A 22580-nucleotide genomic window follows, 5' to 3' on the forward strand; every position below is an offset into this window, starting at 1 on the left:
TTTCATTTTAGTATCAAATAATGATCGAAGCTTACAGAAAAAGAAATCTCGTTTTGACTTGGCTGATCATCAAAGCCCAAGTTCTAAGAGATCCTTTATAATATATTTTTCTTTAAAATATAAAGAAATACTCTCGAAAGTGACATCTATTGGATCTTCTATTTTGAAGAAATTTTTATATTCTGCTACAGCAAACATCTAGATGTAGAGAATACTATTCATCATTGTAAATATTTTTAATTAATTTCTCTTCCCTCCTCTTGCTAAGTTTTCCATTTCTTCAACTCTCTTTGTTCATATTATATAATCATTGAGAATGAGTAGTATTCTCATTATATATTTTGAGAATATTTTCATTATATAATTTTTTTTTAAATTAATTTATATTTTGATTTAACTTATAAATTTGAATTAATTTAAAATATGACATAATTATATGTCATTGTATATGGAGATATATTATAAATATCAAAAGATATAGAAATATCATTAGTAGTTAGAGAAAATATTTGAAATGAATAAAAAATATTAAAAAATATAATATTTAAATGACATAAAGAAAAAATAAATAAATTAATATATAGTATATTATAAAAATCAATATGTAAAATAAAATAAAAAATTAATAATATATTTTAAAAGATATGATAAAGAATTCATTGAGCTCTTACCGATTCTTTATAAACGACATAAAACAGTCAAAAAAATAATAATAATAATAAATAAACGACGTAAAGAAATGCTTGAGCTCTTACAGATTCTTTATATCAAAACTGGCTGGGACTGCAGCAACCAATGGGACGAGATAGCTTGGATCCAAGTGGAAATACATTGTGGGTGTGTGATCCTTGCGGTTAACGAAGCTGTCGTCTTCATAGTTAATGACATGAACCAACGGTCAACTTCACAGTTCATCAGCGACAATATATTATCGTCTGTCACAAGCTGTATATATATACAGCCAATATATATAATATTTGTTGTGTTTACAACTTTACTGCACTCCCTATATGCCACGATTTGAAGACTTTTGTTTTTCCTTCCCACTTGGGCATGCAAGATCAGATTTCGTTGACCCCATCTAGCTGGCTATCAGATTTGTACATGAATCGCAATGGATTTTGGGAAGATTTCCGCTGTGAAATTAAAGACATATAGGTACAATAATTAAAGGCATAGATAAATCATTTATGGGACGTCTTGCATTTGGTTGGGGAATTCTAATTCTAAAGCAGCTTTTCTTCCATCAGTACTTTTTCAGTGATTAATTATTATATGCATGTATAATAAGATGGTACATGATCTATTAATCCAATATAAATATGATATAATAATAATAAATTTGAGTTATCTTAACGGGTGGTCAAAACGAGTTAATCCGTTAAAATACGATTGCTTACGATTTGATAACAAGTCAACTCGTTATGACCCGTTATGACCTATTAAGAAAATTAAAATTAACAGATTACTTAAAATCTGTGGGATGAGGTAATTCTCAAAGAGTTTAACATTCCAGTCAAGATTTCAAAATAGAGGCATATGCAACTTGTTTGCTGGCAACGTCCGAAACTAGGAAGATTGAAGCTAAATGTAGATGGGGCCTCAAGAAATAATCCTAGTTTGGCTAGGGCAGATGGTGTGATTAGAGACTCAGGTGGAAATATGATTATGGCTTTTTAGGCTCATATTGGTACAAGTACTAATAATTATGCGAAATTGCTGAGTTTGTTACATGATCTTTGCATGGCAAAAAACATGGGTACTCATCAGCTTGACGTGAAGCTAGACTCGTTGGTGGTTAAATGGCTAAAGGAGCAAAGGTTTAAAAGCTAGTACCTTGAAGATTATTGAGAGGAAGCCATGAATGTTATTAAGAATTTTCAAGTTCAACCATCACATATATATAAGGAGGGGAACGCTTTGACAGATTTCTTGGCCAGGATGGAAGTGAAAGGGTGTAGTGGTCAATGATGGTCTCCAATGGACGTCCTTATCAGCTAAAGGAATTCCACAAATAGAAAAAGTGGGTCTACCTCATATTAGTCTGGCCTAATTTCTATGTGGTTGACATTGTTATACTGTAAAGCTTCTATTTGTAATCCTCAGGTATATGTTGTTGTTGTTACAGTTTTCCTCCATAAAGAGTGAGGATTTAAAAAAAAAAAAATTAATGGTACAATTATACCCTTATACCGAAAAGTAAAATTGTGGAGATTTAAATTTCAACATTTTTATTGTTTATATTATAATTTTGGATTTGTAGTTAGTTTTATTTTATTTTTATAGATATTGTGATTTTAGCATTTATATAAAATTATGTTAAACTTAAACAAATCAAACGAGTTAATTTCGAATTTGTTTAACTCGTTTACATAAACGGGTTGAAACGGGTCGGGTTGTGTCGTGTAAACTTATTTTGTATTATTTATTAACGGATCAAAATGGGTTGACACAACACAATCTATTATATTAATGGATCGTGTTAGGATTTGAGATTTTGACAAGATAAATTTTAATAGATTGTGTTCGGGTTGACCCATATAGTATAATATACATATTTTAACACGACCAATTAATACGATTTGACATTCCAAATTATTGTTAATAGTGCAAGCATGGATGGATGGACGCGCGAATGGGCAGAAACAAGCAGAAAACGTCTTTAACTTAATTGTTATTGCGGTGACGAAAACAGCGCCCATTGATTAATGAGAAATGTTACATGCAATCGTGGAGTGCACAAACGCCGTACAATCGTTTTGAAAAAAAATAGATACATATATTGACACGATATGAATACGACCGATTAACATGATTTGACACCTTAAATTATTATTAATAATGCATGCATGGATGGATGGATGTGCGGATGGGTAGAAACAAGTAGAAGACGTCCTTAATTGTTGTTACAGTGACAGAAACAATGCCCATCGATTAATGAGTAATGCTACATGAAGTTGTGAAGTGTGTAAGTATCGTGTAATCATTTTGAAAAAGAGTAAGATCCACAATTAAAAAATTAATTTTTTAATTTGAATCCTATATTTATTTATTTTTTTTAAAATAATTATATGATGTTTACATACTCACAACTACTAATATCATTTACTTTTATTAATACATCGTCATCTTCAATGCCGTCCAAAACTGTCACCGGACCTGCACTGTTTTTCGATTGGCAATCGTCTCTAGAAGGACAATATATTAATACAACAACTATTATTTCAGCTATCACCGATAAAGACACCATAACTTTACATCAATGATATATTTATTTTATAATGAAAATAATTTTAAAATTTAATTTATCACATCAAATTAAATTTATTTTTATAAATAAAAATATTTTATAACTAAAGTATTTCTATTTTACAGATGTATTAAAATTTAATATTAATAAATTAATTTTTTGTCAAATATTATGTCAGACACTACAATAAAACATAAATAAAAAATTAATAATATAATATTAAATTGTATCAAAGTTGTAGAATAGGAGTGAGTAGCCAGTAGGCGCCTTAGCTTTATCAATTTCCTTTTTAGAATCATAGATCTAGGCTTCTAGCTATCTCTTCCTTGACAAAGTCCAAAAACTCACGTGGTGCTAATTACTCTGCCGGTATGATTAGATGGGTTGGTAACATAAAAATTAAATTAAATTAAATTATTTTTTAAAATTTTAAAATAAAAATTATATTAAACAAATTATATTTTAATTATATTTAATTTAATTTTTAATTTTTATCTCACTTCAATTCTTCTTGTATATACCAAATATCTAAAAGCATTAGAAAAAGAAAGAAACAGAAAATGGAAACAAGACGAGATGGATTTTTCTTTTTCTTTATTTTTGAAATAACTGTTCGTAATAGAAATCGTGCTTCTTATCGAGTTGAGTTTCTTCTATGGGATAATTAATAATTTATTTGTTAAAATATTTTTTTTAATATTATTATTATTTTAAAATTTTAAAAAATTAAATTATTTATTATATTTAATATAAAAATTTAAAAAATTTATAATAATGAGATGAGATTAATTGAAATTATTTCTGTATCTAAATAGATTCTTATTGACAACGATTCAAATTGTCAAATATTATGGGGAAATTTACAACATCCAAATTTTCCATATTGACACGTTACATTTTTAGACTAATATGAAACTATAGTTAATTATCTGAATAATTAGAATTGTATGGAAAATGACACCAATTGACCCCTCGACTCCACTCCCTTCACTGAAAACCATTCCTTCCCATTTCTGTAACACGCAACGTATTGATTGATAATCTATCTTCTCTCTCTTGTCGTTTTTGAGCTTTTTTTGGGGTCTAGTTGTTGATGATTAACCTTGTCAATGACATTGGGGCAGGGCACAAATATTAACCCCACAGTCTTCAAAGTGAAAACGGCAAAACAAATCCCCGTCGTTTACGTCTTCCCAATACTATTTGGAAAAACGGTGCGTTGTACTGCAATTAGAGCACGAATTAAAAGGCAGAGAATGATCGTCTCAGCGCGAGGATGAAGGCATCCGTGTTTCTTGAATTTAAAATAACAAATAACATTTTTCAAGATTATTATTTGCAGCAGAAGAAAAAAGAAAACAAAATAATTATAACAAAAGTAACTACATTTTCAGTAACTACATCACTTTGGGAAATTGGAAGGCATGGTGAATGCAGTTTTTAGTAAGAGTTTTGCAATGTATAAGTAAGTTTACGTATTAATTTATTGATTAATATTGTTATTTTTATATTTTAAATTTAAATTAGTATTATTTTTAATAAAATTTACTTTTTAATCAATCATATTAAATAGATGCGCATATTAGTGCGCAAAATCGTTTACATTTAAATTTTTCCTTTCAGTAATTGGATTGAAATCTTCGATGTCTGTATTCACACTTGTTTTTTGTGTTTTAAAGCTTGAGTTATGAAAACTGGCAAAGTGATATTTATTCTTGCGATCTTTTAGCTTATGTTTCTTGCTTATCTTCTTTGATCGATTTGTGTGGTTGAGAATTCCTGCATACATATTGATATTGATTACAGTTGGGCATACCTGGCTGGTGAGGTGATTACGAGGGCATTAGTTAGGTTTTCCTTCATCTTGATTAAATTTATGGATATTACACTACGCAATACTTTCTTTCGCTTGATTATGTGCATTATTGAATTTTGGTTTATTTCATATAATGATGTTCCTCTTACTGGCCGGGCATGCCCGATGATATAGTACTTAGGGATTTATAAATCAGTTCTCTTTGTATCTAGTGAAACATCAAGACTAGGGTAAAAATCCAGTTTTTAAGAAACAAATTGATTTCTGGAATTTACGTGGTATGCTCTATTTCTTTTATGTCTAAATTATTCAATTTCTTTCCTATGCTCTCGTATGCGTATCTTGAATGGGTAACACCCTTATCTCTCTGGCTTCTCTTCACCATTATATGTTACGATCCCATATCGACTAAGTATGAGATTGGTTGATGGTTTATAAGTCCCTAGACACCCTTCCCTTGTATGCTAGTTTTTAAGAGTGAGTTCTACCTAGTGAACCAGGTAAAGGAACAAAGAAAGAAAAGTGCACCCTTGTTGGGTGTACGTATAAGCTTATTCTTTTAGCATGTCTCCATGATGGAGATTGATAATATGTGTATGTTAGGTGGGAAGATCATTATGATTGGAAAACTGGGTCTGTCGTTTTCTTGATATAAGATATTTCTGGAAGATTGTAGTCAACATCATGCTTTATCGATTGAAGTCTCTTAAACTGCTTATAGAAGATAGTTGGATTTGATACTAGGATGAAGTGAATGGAAAAATAAACCACTTCACCAAATGCGCTTCTTGTTCTAATGACAGAGGAGCAAAAATATGGTAGGGGAAGAATGATTGAGCACCCAGTTTTCCATTTGTTGCTTTGTGTCCTTGCACAGAGCATAATGAACTGTAGAAGAAAAATAGTAGCCTGTTAATGTGAAGAGTCTCTAGATGATATGGTTACCTCATTAGTTCCGATTATCTGCATATGTTTCAAAATCTATCTATTAAGTTGTGCTTATATAAGTTGGTGGTTCTTTTTAGGTCTTGTTTTCACTCTATATCATCTTACAGATTTTTTTCCAGAGTATATTTTCCTTTGAACTTTAAATTGAGAGTTCTTGATATGGATTTAATATCTAAGGGAGCTTCTTCTTCTTGTCTTAAAAATCTCTCCTTTCAAATATTTCATTGTTATCAAACAATTGTAGAGATCAACAAGCATTTTCTTTTTACACAAAATGCAGGCAACCAGGGATCACTTGCTTTTGAATAGAACCCTATCTAAGGTAACATTATAAACTAGAAGCAATCTTAAATCATTTTGTGCTGTCACTTTCATATGATATTTATTGAAGAGCAATGAAACAGCCCCGCCATTGGGTATCTCCTGGATGTCAGAACTCATTGTGGAAATCCAAAATGGGCATATTATGCACCTTATTAGGCAATTTTAATTTTAATTTTAACAATTCTCTACAGTTCCTGAATTATGCACCCTGGAAACTCTGAGGGAATGATCTTTTCTGAATAGGTGAACTTGAGCTTCTATGAATCATAGTAATTTTAACGAGTAGACTTCTTAATTTGCACAAACAAAAACTCCTGGGGACCATTAGATTGCTTATATCAACTAGGGGAATACCTCGTAGGACACACTTGTACTTCAGCATGATCAGGCAGAAGCATAAGTAAGCCCACATTGTTATAGAGGACATGTTTCTGGTAAGAAAGTGAGGCATAGACTTTAGGTATATCAGAAAAATGATTATACTGAATAACAATAAAACTGAAAGATTGAGATATTTAGGATGGGCTCAAGAAACTCATGCACAACATGGTTTTTCTAAAGTAAGTGTTAGTTTTCGGTAATTAGAGTAAAGAATTTACATAAACATCGACGTGGCTGAAACTGACTTTGTGGTATGTTGTTCAGTGTGATATGATTCTCCTTGTCCTTGTTTTAGTATTTAATCATGTTTTGTTAGTTTTCCTTGTATCTGAATAGGTTTAGACTAAATAGTCCACCAAGGAGTAGAGGCGTTAGAAATAAAGCTGAAGATTCACTTTAGCCAAGAAAAAAAATGGCCTGCCACTCCCTACAATTATCTGTTGTCAGTTATGTGAAAAAGTCCATGGTTTGTGCTTAACTAGATTATATGTTTATGTTTTCTCATCATAAAGAAAAAGAAGAGAGAGAGAGAGGAGGAGGAGGAGCAAAATCCCCATCCTATTTGCTGCAAATAATGTTTCCTTAGTGTCTGGTTTCTTCATGCGTTCACCTCCTTAAACGAGTATGTTACAATTTCTCCACTTCTCAGAGCCTTTATCTAATTCAAAGAAATTTGAATCCGTTTTCAAAATCTCAAGAAAGACATTCGATTACATTTGTTCTCTTGTGAGGGATGATATGATGGCTAGGCCTTTGAACTTCAATGATACAAATGGCAAGCCTTTGTCTTTAAATGACCAAGTGGTTGTTGCTCTTAGGAGACTTAGCTTTGGTGAATTACTATCAAGCCTTGGCGAGTCATTTGGGATGTACCAATCAATAGTTTCCCAAATAACCTGGAGGTTTGTGGAAGCAATGGAGGAAAGAGGACTTCACCATCTCCGTTGGCCTTCGACAGAAGTAGAGATGGAAAAGGTAAAATATAAGTTTCAAAAAATTCATGGCCTTCCAAATTGTAGTGGTGCAATTGACATCACGCACATCATGATGACTCTCCCTACAATGGACTCGACTGATGATGTCTAGCTTGATCGTGAGAAAAGCTGCAACATGATCTTGCAGGCAATTGTGGACCCATAAATGAGATTCCATGACATAATTACAAGGTGGCCAGGAAGCTTGAGTGATGCCCTTGTGCTCTGAAGCCCAGGTTTCTTCAAAATTTCTGAAGAAGGTAAGAGGTTAAATGGAAAGAAAGTGGAACTTTCTCAAGGAATAGAGTTAGGAGAATATATAGTAGGGGATGCAGGGTTTCCCCTTTTGCCATGACTTCTTACTCCTTATCAAGGGAGAGGCCGCTCAGATTTTCAATCCGAATTTAACAAGAGGCACTTTGCAACCCAAATGGTGGCACAGAAAGCTTTAGCTAGGTTGAAGGAGATGTGGAAGATAATTCATGGACTAAGGTGGAAGCCTGATAAGCATAGGTTGCCGAGGATCATTCTGGTTTGTTGCATACTGCACAACATTATTATTGATATGGAGGATGAGGTGCAAGATGAAATACCTTTGTCTCGGCATCACGATTCGAGTTATCGACTACAAACTTGCCAATCTGCCGATAAGTTTGCCATTATCATCAAAGAAAATCTTTCTCTCTACTTATTTGGAAAACTAACGTGTTGAGAGCATTCTTCTTTGTCCTTGTGCATGTGAACAATTTTCTATGATTGTACTCTGCCTTTTTGTTAGCTGAAAAGGGATGTTATACTATTTGGTTATTTTTCCTCTCACATAGACTCTGTCAATCTTGAACACACTGAAATGATACATAAACTTGAATCTCTCTCTCTCTCTCTCTCTCTCTCTCTCTCTCTCTCTCTCTCTCTCCCTAAGCTTGAACATATAGTAAGTGATTGTTAATTTATGTGAATCTCTCTTACTCTCTGTATCTTAGAAAATATTTCAACCCAATGCTGAAAATGATTTAAGGAGGTGAAGTTGTGTTGTGAGTCTGTGACACAATAAAATGTGCCAGACAAAAGAATGATGATGTGTGTTAGGGGAAATGAAGGCTTAGGAAATAAGATGTTTTATTGGATTTTGAGAAATAAGAGAGAAAAAGTTTGAATTAAAATATTATAAAGTTAAAATGTTGTTTGAATATAATTTTTTAATATTATTATTATTTTGATATTTGAAAAAATAGTATTATTATTTTTTACTATTTAGGAGTTTGAAAAAATTATAATAATTAAGTAATAAATATATGAAAAAAATGAAGATTTGAAATTGAAAGTGTTGTATTTGAGTGATGTTTAGGAATAAAATATATAAAAATAGTTGATAACATTTATGTTGTCAAACCAACCCTAATTCTCTCTATTAATGAATACGAATTCCACGTTAGTATTTTAAAATAAAAAACAAAATATATTTACCGATTGAACTAATCTAAAAATAAAAATAAAACCTGCCTTTTGACTGTAAGTAATGATACATACATAACCTTTTTTATAAAGCTTTTAACACGTTTATTTTAAATACTTGTCTTCATTTTAGATCATGCCATCCTCAATAACACTTGGTGATGTAATATATTTAAAGTGGAAGTCATACTAGTGGTTGATAAAAGAAGTAATTTCAAATGTGTCATGTCATCACTTGTGATTGAGGATGATATAATTTACAAGTATAATTATTTCTAAAACATAAAAAAAATTTATTTTCAAGTCAGTATATAGAAAATATTTGATAAAATATTTATATAATATAATTTAATTTAAACAATTAATTTTAAAATTTGAATCTTACAAATTAAATAAAACTATTTAAGAATCGAAATCTTATTTTGAAGGTTGTTTGTTTTATTATTATTTAAAAAAAAAAAAATTAGTTGTACAAAAGAAAAAGTTGTCAGGATAGCTTGAACATTAGTTAACGAGTCCAGGCCCAGTCTTCCTGTTTTAACGGATTTGGGCTAATGGTATGGAAGGTTTGTTTCCAGATTAAGCCTGAAAACATAAGATGGAAAAAAAGGAAAAGAAAAGAAATACCGACAAAAAAATGCCGTTACGGATCAATCATAAAAATAAATAATAAAAAAAAAAAAAGCCGGAGCCGGGGCATTTCTAGGGTTAGGGTTTTGATTTGAACATGGAAGTGAAGAATCTTCTCAAGGACAAGAAGTTCTGGCTCGCTTCCTTTCTCATTGCCTGGGCCGCAGCTCTCCAGGTAAAATTATTTCTTATACACGGCCCAACCCATGCCGTTAATTACCCATGAATATTGTGCGCGCGTATATAAATTACATCCATCTAATTGGTGAATGAATGTGATGAGGATCTGTGCGTTGATGTGGTTGCAGGGGCATATGATGTGGTTGCAGAGGCAGGACTCCTTCAAGCAGAAGTTTGGTACTCTCAATACAAATGGTAGTGATGATGAGAAATGAATCACCCCTGTGCTATGTTTGAAGCAAAACAGGGACTTGGTAGCTGTTGATTTCAAGTCCTTCATCTGAAATCGTTCTGTTGAATACTGGTGAAACTGATTACATAAACTATAAAGGGAAAAAACCCCCGGTTTCTTTTTTATTTGGATAATTATCAAGTTCTTGTTCTTATGGGCTTGCTTACATGCTACCAGTGTTGCCTGTTTGGATTTAATTTTCAATTTTTCTGGGAACACCAGGAGATGCACTGAATTTAAGTAGTGCGAAAGATAACTAGGAGCATTTTCAATGGTTCTTTACTTAATTTGGATATTGCGCATGCGTGTGATGCTAAGTGATAAGTGTAAAGAAGAGTGAGTTATTCTTGGATATTGCTGTTGGTCGGTTAATTCCACTTTGAGGAATTTGTGTGAACTCCCCGTATTGAAAGGCCTAGTTGGGACTCACCAGGAAAAAGCTTGTTTTATAGGAAGTTGGTTGCCATTAGGCTTAGGTGGAGAACTTTTAAGTTCAGTATGACCTCGTTGGGTTTACATATATTCTCATAGCCCCCAATATATAGTGGTTGTGATCTACCAGTGAAAAGTTGTGAAACTAGTTGAATATGTTTATAAGTGACGAACTCTTGCTTACAGGTTATGACTTATGTGTATAGTTTTGAGCAGTTTATGCATTGACAATCTATGTAACCCTTGAGTTTTTCTTCACACCGATAGCTTAGAGATGTGGCCTCTAGCATGGAGACATGGAGGAATCATGGGTTAGCATAAAATGATTGTTGCTACTTCCTTCACAATTTCTTGAGGAATAAACTAATTGGTTTTATATAACTCTGCTTTTAGGACTTGTGAAGCTGTGACAAATTTTTGGATATTCAGTTGAAAATTTATTTTTGATAGGTAATCGATCAATAAGTTTTATTCATACAGTTGAAAATTGACCACCACATTAGATGATTGTTACACCGAATGTATGGGTTGGAGCCCCCACCACCAGCAGTGGCTTCCCCTGGTGAGTGGTCGTGTGGGAGTATGAAGGAGAAGGTATATAATTGTGCAAAATTCCAGTATCTTAAAACTTCAATACCCCATTGTTTTTGTTGTTCAACTCCTTGCTGTTGCCATTGCTGGGTGGGGATATCGTTGCTTGAAGAAGCAGTTCTGATATACAAGTGCTTGGCAGAGTAGCAAATCATGTAGATGCAGCTACCATAGCATTTGACATAAGGTAGATGAAATACTGGTGTAAGGATAAATGTTTGTTGTGACTTTTCGCTAGTGACTGAGAAGGAGCTTCATGCTGTAAGGCGCAAACGTTTGGCGCATTTTGGTTGTTTCTTCATTTTTTTTATTGGTGTATTCTTATAATCGGCTAGGGAAGTTCTCAGGAGGATGTCTGATCATGTATCTATAGTATAATAGTGTAACGGAGTAACTAACAGTTGCTCTAATTGGAAGTTGAAAGTGCAGATCTTTTACCCTCTCCACTAGGGCATAACTGTCCAAACTAAGTGAACATGGCAATTTGTTGTTTCTTATGTTATGTTTCCCATGTTGCTCATTTTACACCTTGGCTTGACCGTTAGTGCATTTTTTTTAAAAAAATGTTTAAAAATTTATTATTAGTGAGCTTGTGTATTTTAAAAAAGAATGAATTAGGCTTCGTTTGATTATGCATATTAGATTAAATGAAATTTAAAGATAAATAAAATATTATTAGAATATAATTTTTATTTTTATATTTTATATAAAAATTTAAAAAATTATAATAATTAGGTAGGATAGCGATGAATCCATTGGCATGAGCTTCGGGCCGACTAGCTTGATCAATAGAGTTTTCCCGTCCACACGTACGGGTTAAGAAACGGCGAGAAAGAAATAAGCTCGGTGTCGGTTATAAAGTACTCTTACTGGGTGGGTGTGTAACGTGTGTTGTCGGAGTACAGGCTTCTGGATAGATGAGTGGATCGGCTATAATAAATGATATTATTTTTATAAGATATTTTATAAAAATATTTTTTATTTAAAATATAATTATATAAAATATTATAAAAAAATATCGTGTAAATCATTTTCCAGGATACTGCTTATTTCACACCAGGCCAGAATGATCTGAAAATCTATACTGCAATGCCATGTAAAGACTTCTGGCGTGGTTGTTGGTCCTTGGTGAGATCATCTTGTCGTCATCAAGGAAAATAAGAAAAGTTGGAAGGAAGCCTGCGTCGCTTGTGATTTCTGGGTACAGTATCCCTGGTCTGTTTCAGTGTCAATTCCGTACGTTCGGGGTCAATGCCCCGGATGCTTTGAAGTTCCCACATAACCATATCATCCCAAATAATGCAAAGGAAAATTATTTATACATAATATTTTATATAATTATATTTTAAATAAGAGATATTTTTATTATAAAAATAATATTATTTTATAAAAAAACCTTCATTCTATAATATTATTATATAATATAATGTGTGTATATCATTATACCAACTTGTATTCAGACTCTTTCTTTAGAGAAAGATGGCAGTTTTATTGATCGTGTAGGCCGTGAACATGTGAAAACGTGTCATTTCCAATTCTGACGTTTAAAGTTTAACCCGTGAAATTATGTGTTGCAAAAACAAATACTCGCTAAACTGACTATTAGCTAGCTAGGTCCCAGCTCCAAGGAGAGAGAGAGAGGGAGAGAGAGAGAGAGAGAGAGAGAGGTGCATGAATGCTATATAGCTTTATTTTCCACGGAGTAACGTATTACTTAAGTTGGTCCCAATTTTGTTGTTTTACTTAAGTTGGTCCCAATTACGCATAACTTGGGAATGAGTTCCTGTTTGACCTTATATATAACTTGAGTCCCACCTCAAACCCGATCCGCTCTTTTTTTCAACCAATTCAATATTTTCTTCATTTCAGTTGGTAGTGACTATTTCTGACGATTGGAATAACGTTTTTATACATATTGTAAGATTGTCTGTTGTCCGTCGGAATTTGTGGCTTCTGACTACAATTAATTTCTGATGTACCCGGATCTCATTTCTACGTATGTATGTACCTCGTTAATTTTCGGACTTATATATATTATAAGTCTACGTGCTTTGTTATTTATAAGTTTCACATATCATACACCATAATTTTTTTATTTTAAAATAATTAAATTTGTTTACTTATCATCTATATATCATATATTTAATAAAAAAAGAATTAAAAAAAATGGTGTGTGGTATGTAAAATATATGAATAGAATTTTTCTAAGTCTATATATATTTTTTGTAAATATTATTCCAACCGTACACCATCCCGCGCGCCCAGATGGGGTCATGCAGATCATAAGCTCAATCGGTTGATGCAACTCATGTCAACACTCCCACTGCAGCGTTAGTCGACACTAGCTGCGAGTGGGACCATATATATCTGATAACGCTGATATTGGTGGAAATAATAATTCTGACTTTTCATGTTTCTCTCTCTAGATCTTCGCATTAAACTCTCTATCTCAAAGTCTATATCATATACATGCGGACTTTATAAGAGTGAAGTTACGCAAGACGCTGTGATACACATCATATATGGGAAAATGCAAAGAAATTACGTTCTGGAATTAATGCGAGAGAGAGGTCGGTACAGCTACGGATATCAGCAGGGATAGGTAGCCGACTACTGCGGCTTTACGCCCAAACAATGAGATGGGTATGCATAAGTATTTGAATTATATAAGTCTTAACCAAACCAATGGAATTTCTTTTCCCTTAACGTCACCGCTTACCTGATAAGTGATAATTCTTTCCTGGTAGCTAAACATCAATACTTTAATCATCCTCGAGATGATCTTCAGATCAAGACCCAAAAAAATAAATACACGTCTTATATATATATATATATACACACACACACATATGTATTTGTTGGGTATGACTTTAAGTCATCAAGGCCGGCCGGTCGTACACGTACACACATGGGCGGACGTATACCTATATATAGAGTAGTACTGCTAATTTGGGTTCACACCCTGCAATACAAATCATGATCTTAAAGCATTTCTGAATCGATATTATTATACTGAGAATTGCAGTTATATTTGTGTTTAGCTTGATAAGAATACTCCGTTAATTTCTGTTAGGGGAAGTAGGAAACTGGTACAATAGGAAGATGATTAGTTGCAACTTGCACCAACTGTTGAGCTAAAATATAGCTATCTACCTTTGTACATATATATATATATATATTATGCCAAGTACTGTTTGAACAAGCTGGTTTCTCATGATCTTGATCTTGGCACTAATTATTAAGGACCAGGTCGTAGCGTGCGAATATCTTTAATGTACGTACGTAGTGCATGTATCATAATATATATGCGTTTTTCCAACCATTTAGCCTGCTAGCTAGGACCGATCGAGAATATAATGATCAGTAGTTGGCCCCTTAATTTAATATATGGTAATCATGCATGTTACTACAGTAGCTAGGCAGCTTAGTTCGGTATTATTAAGGTCTATAGGACAAGATCATCCTTAATTATATAAATTGGTGGGCTGATTTGAGAATCCTGCGCATCATTAATCAATAATTAACAAAGAAATATTACTAAAGATTTTTTTAAGTTGTTTATTAATTGGTTTTATGTTAAGTTATTTGTACTCATATTTTAATTACAAGAAATTAGGGAATTAATTCCCTTCCAATTTAATTAAGAAGAGGCCGATTAATTAAAATTAAGACAAATAGTTGTGTTAATGAGACCCAAAGATCATCTAGCAAGAAGCTGATGCATACATGACGATCGATCGAGATATAACAGACAAAATAAAGAGGAGAGACGAGGGGTTTAAAGGCTCCATCGGCTAAGCCCTGCCTCCATCCATTGCGTGAATTGTGAAATTAGGAGGAAAATGAGAGAGAGAGAGAGAGAGGGATCATTCTACACGCTAGCTATTCATGACATGAGGCAGCTGAAAGGACGGGGCCGGCTGGGATCATTTAAACAGTAAATATCGCTGTACGTACGTGAATTATTTATAGACAAAAGTTTTTAATTCTTAGAAAAAAAAAAAATATGGTTTGGCATGATTTAGGACACAAGCTATCTAGTAACTAACAGGATTAAATATTAAGTTTGTCTTTATAGTTTGTCTTTATAAAATTGGTCTGCCCTATATATAATATAGGTTGTCTTAAAATACTCAAATTATTTCCAGAACTTTTTAATAATCTACTTAATTAATTAAAAACGATCAAATTGATTTTCTGTAAAAAATTCAGTTAGTAAATTAATGTTAAAAAAAAAGGGCCTACAATATCATCACTAATAAGTAATAACAATTCGACACGTGCCACTTAATTAATTTACAGGTCCTATAATGGGCCATTTGAGTCTTTTTTAAAATCACATATATAAAATAAAATCATGTTCAGTTAAAAAATAGATTAAATAATCTAACTTCAAGAAAAATCAAATGCAAAGATCAAATTGGTATTATAAATAGTAGTCCACCCACGGCCAGTAAGTTATATATAATCCATGCACTGCTATTTACTTATGCTATAGGGATGCTAATTAATAAATAAATGACGTCCATGACTGTACTGGCCGGGGATGATCATGATAAAGACATTAATATTGTTTTGTTCATCATATCAAAGTAAGCAAATTCACAATAATTAATTAATTATATACATATTTCTTATAAGCCAAGTTATTAATTAATTAGGTTTATGCTACTCAGTAACGTATGTGGCATCATGAAGTACTTGCAACAGCCAAGATAATTAAGAAATAATATTATGTATCTAGCTATCTACCTAGCTAGGCCGCATGTTTTAATCCGTTCATATTCGTACGCACCGGGAGATCATCTAGAGTTTGATTTGATTTATTCTGATCACGAGTTCCTCGATCGATTGCTCGCGGCCAGTGACACCCAATTATATAATATAAATTAAAGCAAAAAAGAAGTCTAAATGCTCACTTGGTGGGGGCAATTTTGATCCTAGCTAGTAATTTAAGCAAATTTTGAAACAATTTCATGGGAATTAGCTGACAAATTTTAACGAGTGATTAAAATTAATTAACCTTCCTCGGTTAGCAATGCAAGCTTAACTAACGTAATAAAATGCCAAGAACTTGATGGTCTAATGACAAATGATCCGCTTTTCTAAATAAAAAACCAGAGCCCGAAAACCCCCACCCTCTTATATAAGAATATAAAAAAACTAACATGATAAAAATTACTTCCATCTGTTAGTATTCTATGCTGACTAATTTGAAGAGAGTAATTAAAAAGGCCGGTTATAATTTATTAAGTATTTAAATTATTTGAAAGTCGTTGGATTGATTTATAAGTATTATATCCAATGAGCCTTATCCTCTTAATTTCTTCTTTGAATTTCATTCGTAATTGAATAGAAAAAAAAAAGAAAAAAAGAAAAGAAAGAAGACGTTACTAAGCTGCACACGCCACATTAATTTAGGAATTAACGAGCTCACCCCGCCCCTATATATATATATATATATATATATATATAGTTGTCTTCTAGAATTATGACTTTGGGAAAAATTGCCTGGTTTTTTATTTATTAATTATATGCAAGCACAGACACTACTACATGATCAATTAGTACAATACGCTATATTTTTTACTTTACATATCGATCACTACCCGAGGTTCCTGATTTTGTCGCTCTTAATTATTCTAATTGGGTGATAATCTCGACAAGACAAAATTTCCTTATATTCTAAATAAAATTTTATTTTGATCACGATATATATATACGTACCTCTTCGATCGGATTATAATTATAAACATATATATAATTTTTCTTAAATATATTTAACATTTTTCTATTATTTATTTGATCTTGGTGTCGTTGACATAGAATACAACAATTAATGTTTTTTTTTAAATACCACGAGGTAGCCACGCGCGGAGGGTGGTCTATTCTTTGTTCCTTAAGTTCATAACACCTAGCTTTCCTTCATCTATAAGCCAAGCCAGATTCAGTGTGCTGGCTAGATACAAGTTACAACATCGCCACGCCGGCCATATTAATCATGAATAGTTAGGTTTTGCCTTTCATCATATATATCTATAATGCCATAGCTGATACCAACGGTAGACCTGCATCTGCCAACCACTTATACGTCGTTTGTTCATCCAATTAATGATCATGCTATATATTTATATAACAAATAAACTAATTTTCTTCTGCGGATTATTTCTGATAATCATGAAAGCCCAGCAGTAATTACCACATGATCTCGATCTGATAGATATACATACCTCCTCTTGTACGTACGTTGCATCTCGCGTCATGTGTTCTTGGAAATCTTAATTCTAAGCTCTCAGATATTGCATATATACAAGATGCATGTCTATATGTATGTAAGCTCCACTAAATTAACCTACGTACGAACAAATACCCGATGGTTTTATACTATAATTAATGAACAAATATATATGTATAATAAATATATCATACTGATCATGATCATGTGAAAGATCAAAAGAGAGAACTACAGTAGCTAGCGGCCTACCGTATGGGTAAACACATGACAAGCTTAATCATATTACAAAAAACAATCAATCAAGGGTGCTGCCTTCCCAAGCCTTACACACTCCAGATTATTCTCAACGGGTGTCAGGTTGAGATCCAGAAACAAGACTCTCCGACTAGTTGTTTTCTTTACGACGGGTACTACTTGTGAAGAAGAAGAAGAAGAACTAGCACCCAGATCAGGAACCTGCAGCAGGCTTTGTGGGAGATTGAAAGGAGCTTGGTTTTCGTGATGAGTCAAGGCTGTCCTGTGCCTCCTCATGTGACCCCCCAAAGCCTGCCCTATGGCAAACTCTAGGCCGCAAATAGAGCACTCGTGGGTTTTGGGTTTGGTTGGGGATGAGCCATGTGACTGCGACTGATCGAGATTTCCTCCGTCTGCGCCTCCCATCATCAACCTCGGCTTCTTGTGGCTCGCTCGGTGACCGCCTAGCGCTTGGAACGACTGGAATTTCCGGTTACATGTCTTGCACTCAAAGACACGGCTTGGAGAGTCGTCGGAGAAAGCGTTCATTTCTCCCCCGCGAGCGAGTAGCATCAAGCAGTTTGCCATGGTCATGTTATCGATCTCTCTTTCTGCTATGCTTCTCTTCATGTGTGCCAAAAACTAATTAAACAAACAGAAATCAGGAAATATATACTCAGGCCGGGTGTGAAAAAGGGTAAAGGATACGTCCTTTTGAATGAATAATATGGCTTTGGTGTGAAAGAAGTTTGGCTTTGGTGTGATGAAAATCTGAATGAAACTTGGGCAGTCTGCGGGGTTACGATATATATATATATATATATATATATATATATATATATATAGGGCCTGGTTGGAATTCGTATTTTGTTAGTTGCGGACTGTGACTTTTCTTTTGTAAAGTTGACATTTTGGAATGACACCAGTAACCAGCTTGTTAATTACTTGTACAATAAGGTAACACGAGGAGTATGATTGTAAGGGGGGATTTAATTTGGGAATTAAGTAAAATATTGGGTCCGGAAGGGTTCAGTGTGAAAGTGCCGCCATGGGATCGACCGCGTAACAGCGTAAGCATGACCTCGTGGCTGAGGCAATAAACCAAGAACAAGTCTCCAGTACTGGCAGCAAGAGTACTGACTCGTGGCTAGTCCTTCCCAGAATCTTCTTCAACTTCTAGAACTCGAAGAATCAGATTTCACTTACTTCCTAGTATGAAACAGATCGCACCCTCGTTGTCAGTACTCCTCGAACTTATACTATTCAAAAGCATGCATGACTCTCGATTACATTGAATTTTCTGTGAGGGAAAAAAAAAAAAAATCTAGAACTTCTCGGCTTCATAATTTTCATGTAGATTATTCTGAAGCACATGAAATAAGAGAGAAAAAAGATACATATAATACACATGATGCGATTTGGATATTTCTATCATAGGCCAAATGTAATTATACGTAGGAATATTATACGAATTATAAGTTTTTTTATTTTTTTTGTTTTAAATATTGCTTTTACTTTCGGGTTTTTTCCGGTGATTAGCTTAATTTATAATTTCTATATTTAATTTTGGAATTTTTTTTTTCTAATAATTAATTCAGGATCATGTGAACGAAGATGTTACGCGTTAATTAAACAGGTAGCCTAGCTAGCCAGCTGGATAGTCCAAATTAAGCATTAATAATTAATATTATATACAATGAAATAGCTAGCTGCTGATCATCATGTATTTGGAAATTAGTGGAGTGTGAATCACGTCTTCACTGATCTCATTACTGGTAACAGTAAACAGTACGTACGGCTGCCTGCTGCGCACAAATTAAAAGAGATCGATCATGGAATTTTACCTTGTTCGATCATGCATGTTTCTCACACTGCGTGCGTGTCTGCCTGCGCGCCTTGAATATTTTATGGCTTAATCTTATCCCATGACCTTTCTAGCTAGTTGATGATCATCACTTCGTATTAATTATTTGTGGATTGAATACTAGTACTCGCCTCCTCCAGCTGATCTTTGTGGCTTGTGGTGGTGAAAGTACTAATACATGCATGTATTAGATCTTCACGTTTTCACTGCCTATAGTATTTAATATTAATGCTAGCTAGCTGATGTTGAATTGTGAAAGGATTTGGAAAAGTTGGCGTACCGTGTAAAAAGTTCAAAGTTCCGCGTCTGATCCTGATCATCAGTGGGCAAAACTGTGCGTATCTCACCCAGCTTCTTACGTGGACCATCATTGTCCGCCATATATGTATATACTTCGCTAAATCCATGGGTGACTGTCGATCGAAGAACTTCTAGCTCTTGCATGGCCTATATCTATATAACATAAGAAATCTTAGCATTATTTTTAGATCCTGAAATTATCTCAGATGATTTGTAAATAATAATAAAAAAATAATAAATAGTTTGTGAAAAGATTAATTTACTTATAACCAAACACATATTTAGAGTGCATTTGGACGCTAAGGTAATTTAAGATAATATGTAAATAGTAATAAAAAAATAACGAATAATAGTGAAAAAATAATAAATATAAGTAGTAAACTGTTTGTAAATACTAGCTAGTTAATAGTAGAGAAGTAATTAATTTGAACTTTGAGATTACAAACAGTTCACTAACCAAACACAGCCTTAATGAATTAATAGTCTGGAAAGTTGAATCCATATTCTTTCAATCCACTGAATTTATTTGTTTTATATCAATTACAAAAATATATTAATTTCCAATATATACTATACCAAAGTTCAAAAAATAAATTCGTTGATAGTACTTTTTCTTGGAAGTAGCTGAAAACTTGCAAGATCATACGTACGTGATGTATTATAGTACTGACGGTGCTGCCACGCACGTATAGATATATTCCCGCCTCCCCATCGTTTTGGTCAATAGATACTTGATTGGAATGCTATATGGAGTATGTGTGTTATCTTTCGGTTTGCTTGCTGGATGAGAATGCTTATACTTGTAAGTCAAGATTCACATCTTAATTTAGTGTTGCTGGCAAGTACATGATCATTCTGTCCATGTCAACGTGTAAAACCGCCACAGCACATAGGGATCGTTTGATTCGTTTTAACAATATTGTCTAAACATTGTTAAAAATAATGTAATCAAGGTGCTTTCAGAATATATAATATTGAATATATGAAATAAGAATAATTTTACTTATCATCCTCTACACCACACACCAATATGTAATTTATTTATTTTTTTTCCTTTTATTTAAACATACATATTTATACGTCAATATGAGTGTATTTAAATAGAATGATAAAAATGATAAATTACATATTAATGTGTTACATAAAAATGATAAATAGAATTTCTCATAAAATAATGCTTATGAAAAAAAATAACTTATTGACATGAAGTATTTTTATTTGGGCTATTTTTTATTTTTTTATTTTTTTAATGATCTTGGATTTTACTTCCATAAGAATTTCTGTTAATGTATGTACAAAATGACATCCGTCATTAGCCCTTTACTCCCTGTATAGACTATGGACCTCTTAGGTAGAAGGGCCTTAGCACAGGCAGCAACACATGACTGCTGCTAAATCTCGGCCCATACTTCGATAGTCGAAACGAGTCGTTCGCTGTTTGGTTTGTGATTTTTCGATTTTTGACTTTGGGCCTCTCTATTAGCCCACATTAAAACTTCGGGGGATTGGTAAAGGGATAGAAAATCGAGCTACAAACCTAAACGAGCGATGTTAAAGGTTAATTTCATTTTGTTCTATCGAATTTTTATTCAATTTATAATATATATTTGAAACTAATAATTATATTAAACTAGATTCTTAAATTTTTAAAACTTTTCAATCTCCCATTCTATCTACTAACAGCATCAAATCTAATGGAAATTTACTATAAAGATATAATTTTTATCTAATTTATTATTATTGATCATATAAAATATAAAATAATATATATTATCAATTAATAATAAATCATTAATCTTTATTCATATATCAAATTATTTTATACCTAAGTTGTAAGCAAGTATGAATAATTTATGTACATAATGAAATTATTTGATATTCATTAACTATATATAAATTAATAAAAAAAACTTATTTAATGATTTGTGACTTATTATTAATTCATAGTATATATTATTTTATATTTTATATGGTCAATCATAATAAATTAGATGATAATTACATATTTACAGTGAATGTTATGCACATGAGCAGTATGTGCAATGAATATTCGTTAGATTTGACGCTGCCAGTAAACGGAATGTGGGGATTGAGAAGTTTTGTAAGTTCAAGAGTTCACTTTGATGCAATTATTAGTTTCGGAAGTACACTGTGAATTGAGTTAAAGTTCGAAAGGACAAAGTGTAATTAATTTTTTTTTATTATATTAACATAGAAAAATCTTAACAATTGATTTTAAAAGCAATGACATGTTACGGTAATTCAAAAAATTTAAAGCATATTTGCCTGAAATTGACATGCATGGTCACTTGTGAGCTTATTACCTACCTCACTTACCATATCACAAATCACCAGCCCATTTTTTTTAAGTCAATTAATTATCATATCTATCTGCTAACAGCTTAGTTTTAGCTTTTCAAATTTAAACCGCTCATTAACTATAATTGCTGAAAACTGGGGCGCACAAACTTAATATAAAAACGTTAATATCCGTACAATGTAGGTCGTACACAATTAGATAATTTGTTATTAATAATGTCTTGTCCCAACTTAGGAATGGGACGTAAGTGTAGAAACTAGAAACTCTCAAACTCATGGTTAATGTAATTTATTCTTCCTCTATTATATTATAAATATTATATGTTGAATTATTAATTAATATAATAATTGATATAAGTTAGATACTGCTTATATTATACTAGTATAATTAGGCACTAGTTAGTAGTTACACTAT

At 32.6% G+C, this 22580-nt stretch overlaps 2 protein-coding genes and 1 pseudogene across 2 annotated transcripts; 2 read left to right on the plus strand and 1 right to left on the minus strand.

Annotated features, from left to right (window-relative positions):
- The first annotated feature begins 7181 nt into the window (after positions 1-7181).
- LOC109019144 lies at positions 7182-8538 on the plus strand (annotated as a pseudogene).
- Positions 8539-9779: 1241 nt separating this feature from the next.
- Positions 9780-10837, plus strand: LOC108986337. Its single transcript, XM_018958909.2, has 2 exons — positions 9780-9953; positions 10087-10837. Exons 1-2 carry the CDS (start codon positions 9876-9878, stop codon positions 10171-10173), a joined length of 165 nt encoding a protein of 54 aa, XP_018814454.2. The 5' UTR covers positions 9780-9875; the 3' UTR covers positions 10174-10837.
- A 6770-nt stretch (positions 10838-17607) lies between these two features.
- LOC108986325 (zinc finger protein ZAT11-like) lies at positions 17608-18486 on the minus strand. The gene has a single exon (XM_018958899.2). It carries the CDS (start codon positions 18310-18312, stop codon positions 17731-17733), a length of 582 nt encoding a protein of 193 aa, XP_018814444.1. The 5' UTR covers positions 18313-18486; the 3' UTR covers positions 17608-17730.
- Between the last annotated feature and the right edge of the window lie 4094 nt (positions 18487-22580).

The sequence above is a fragment of the Juglans regia genome, chromosome 7 (genome assembly GCF_001411555.2).
Source record: "Juglans regia cultivar Chandler chromosome 7, Walnut 2.0, whole genome shotgun sequence".
NCBI lineage: Eukaryota > Viridiplantae > Streptophyta > Magnoliopsida > Fagales > Juglandaceae > Juglans > Juglans regia.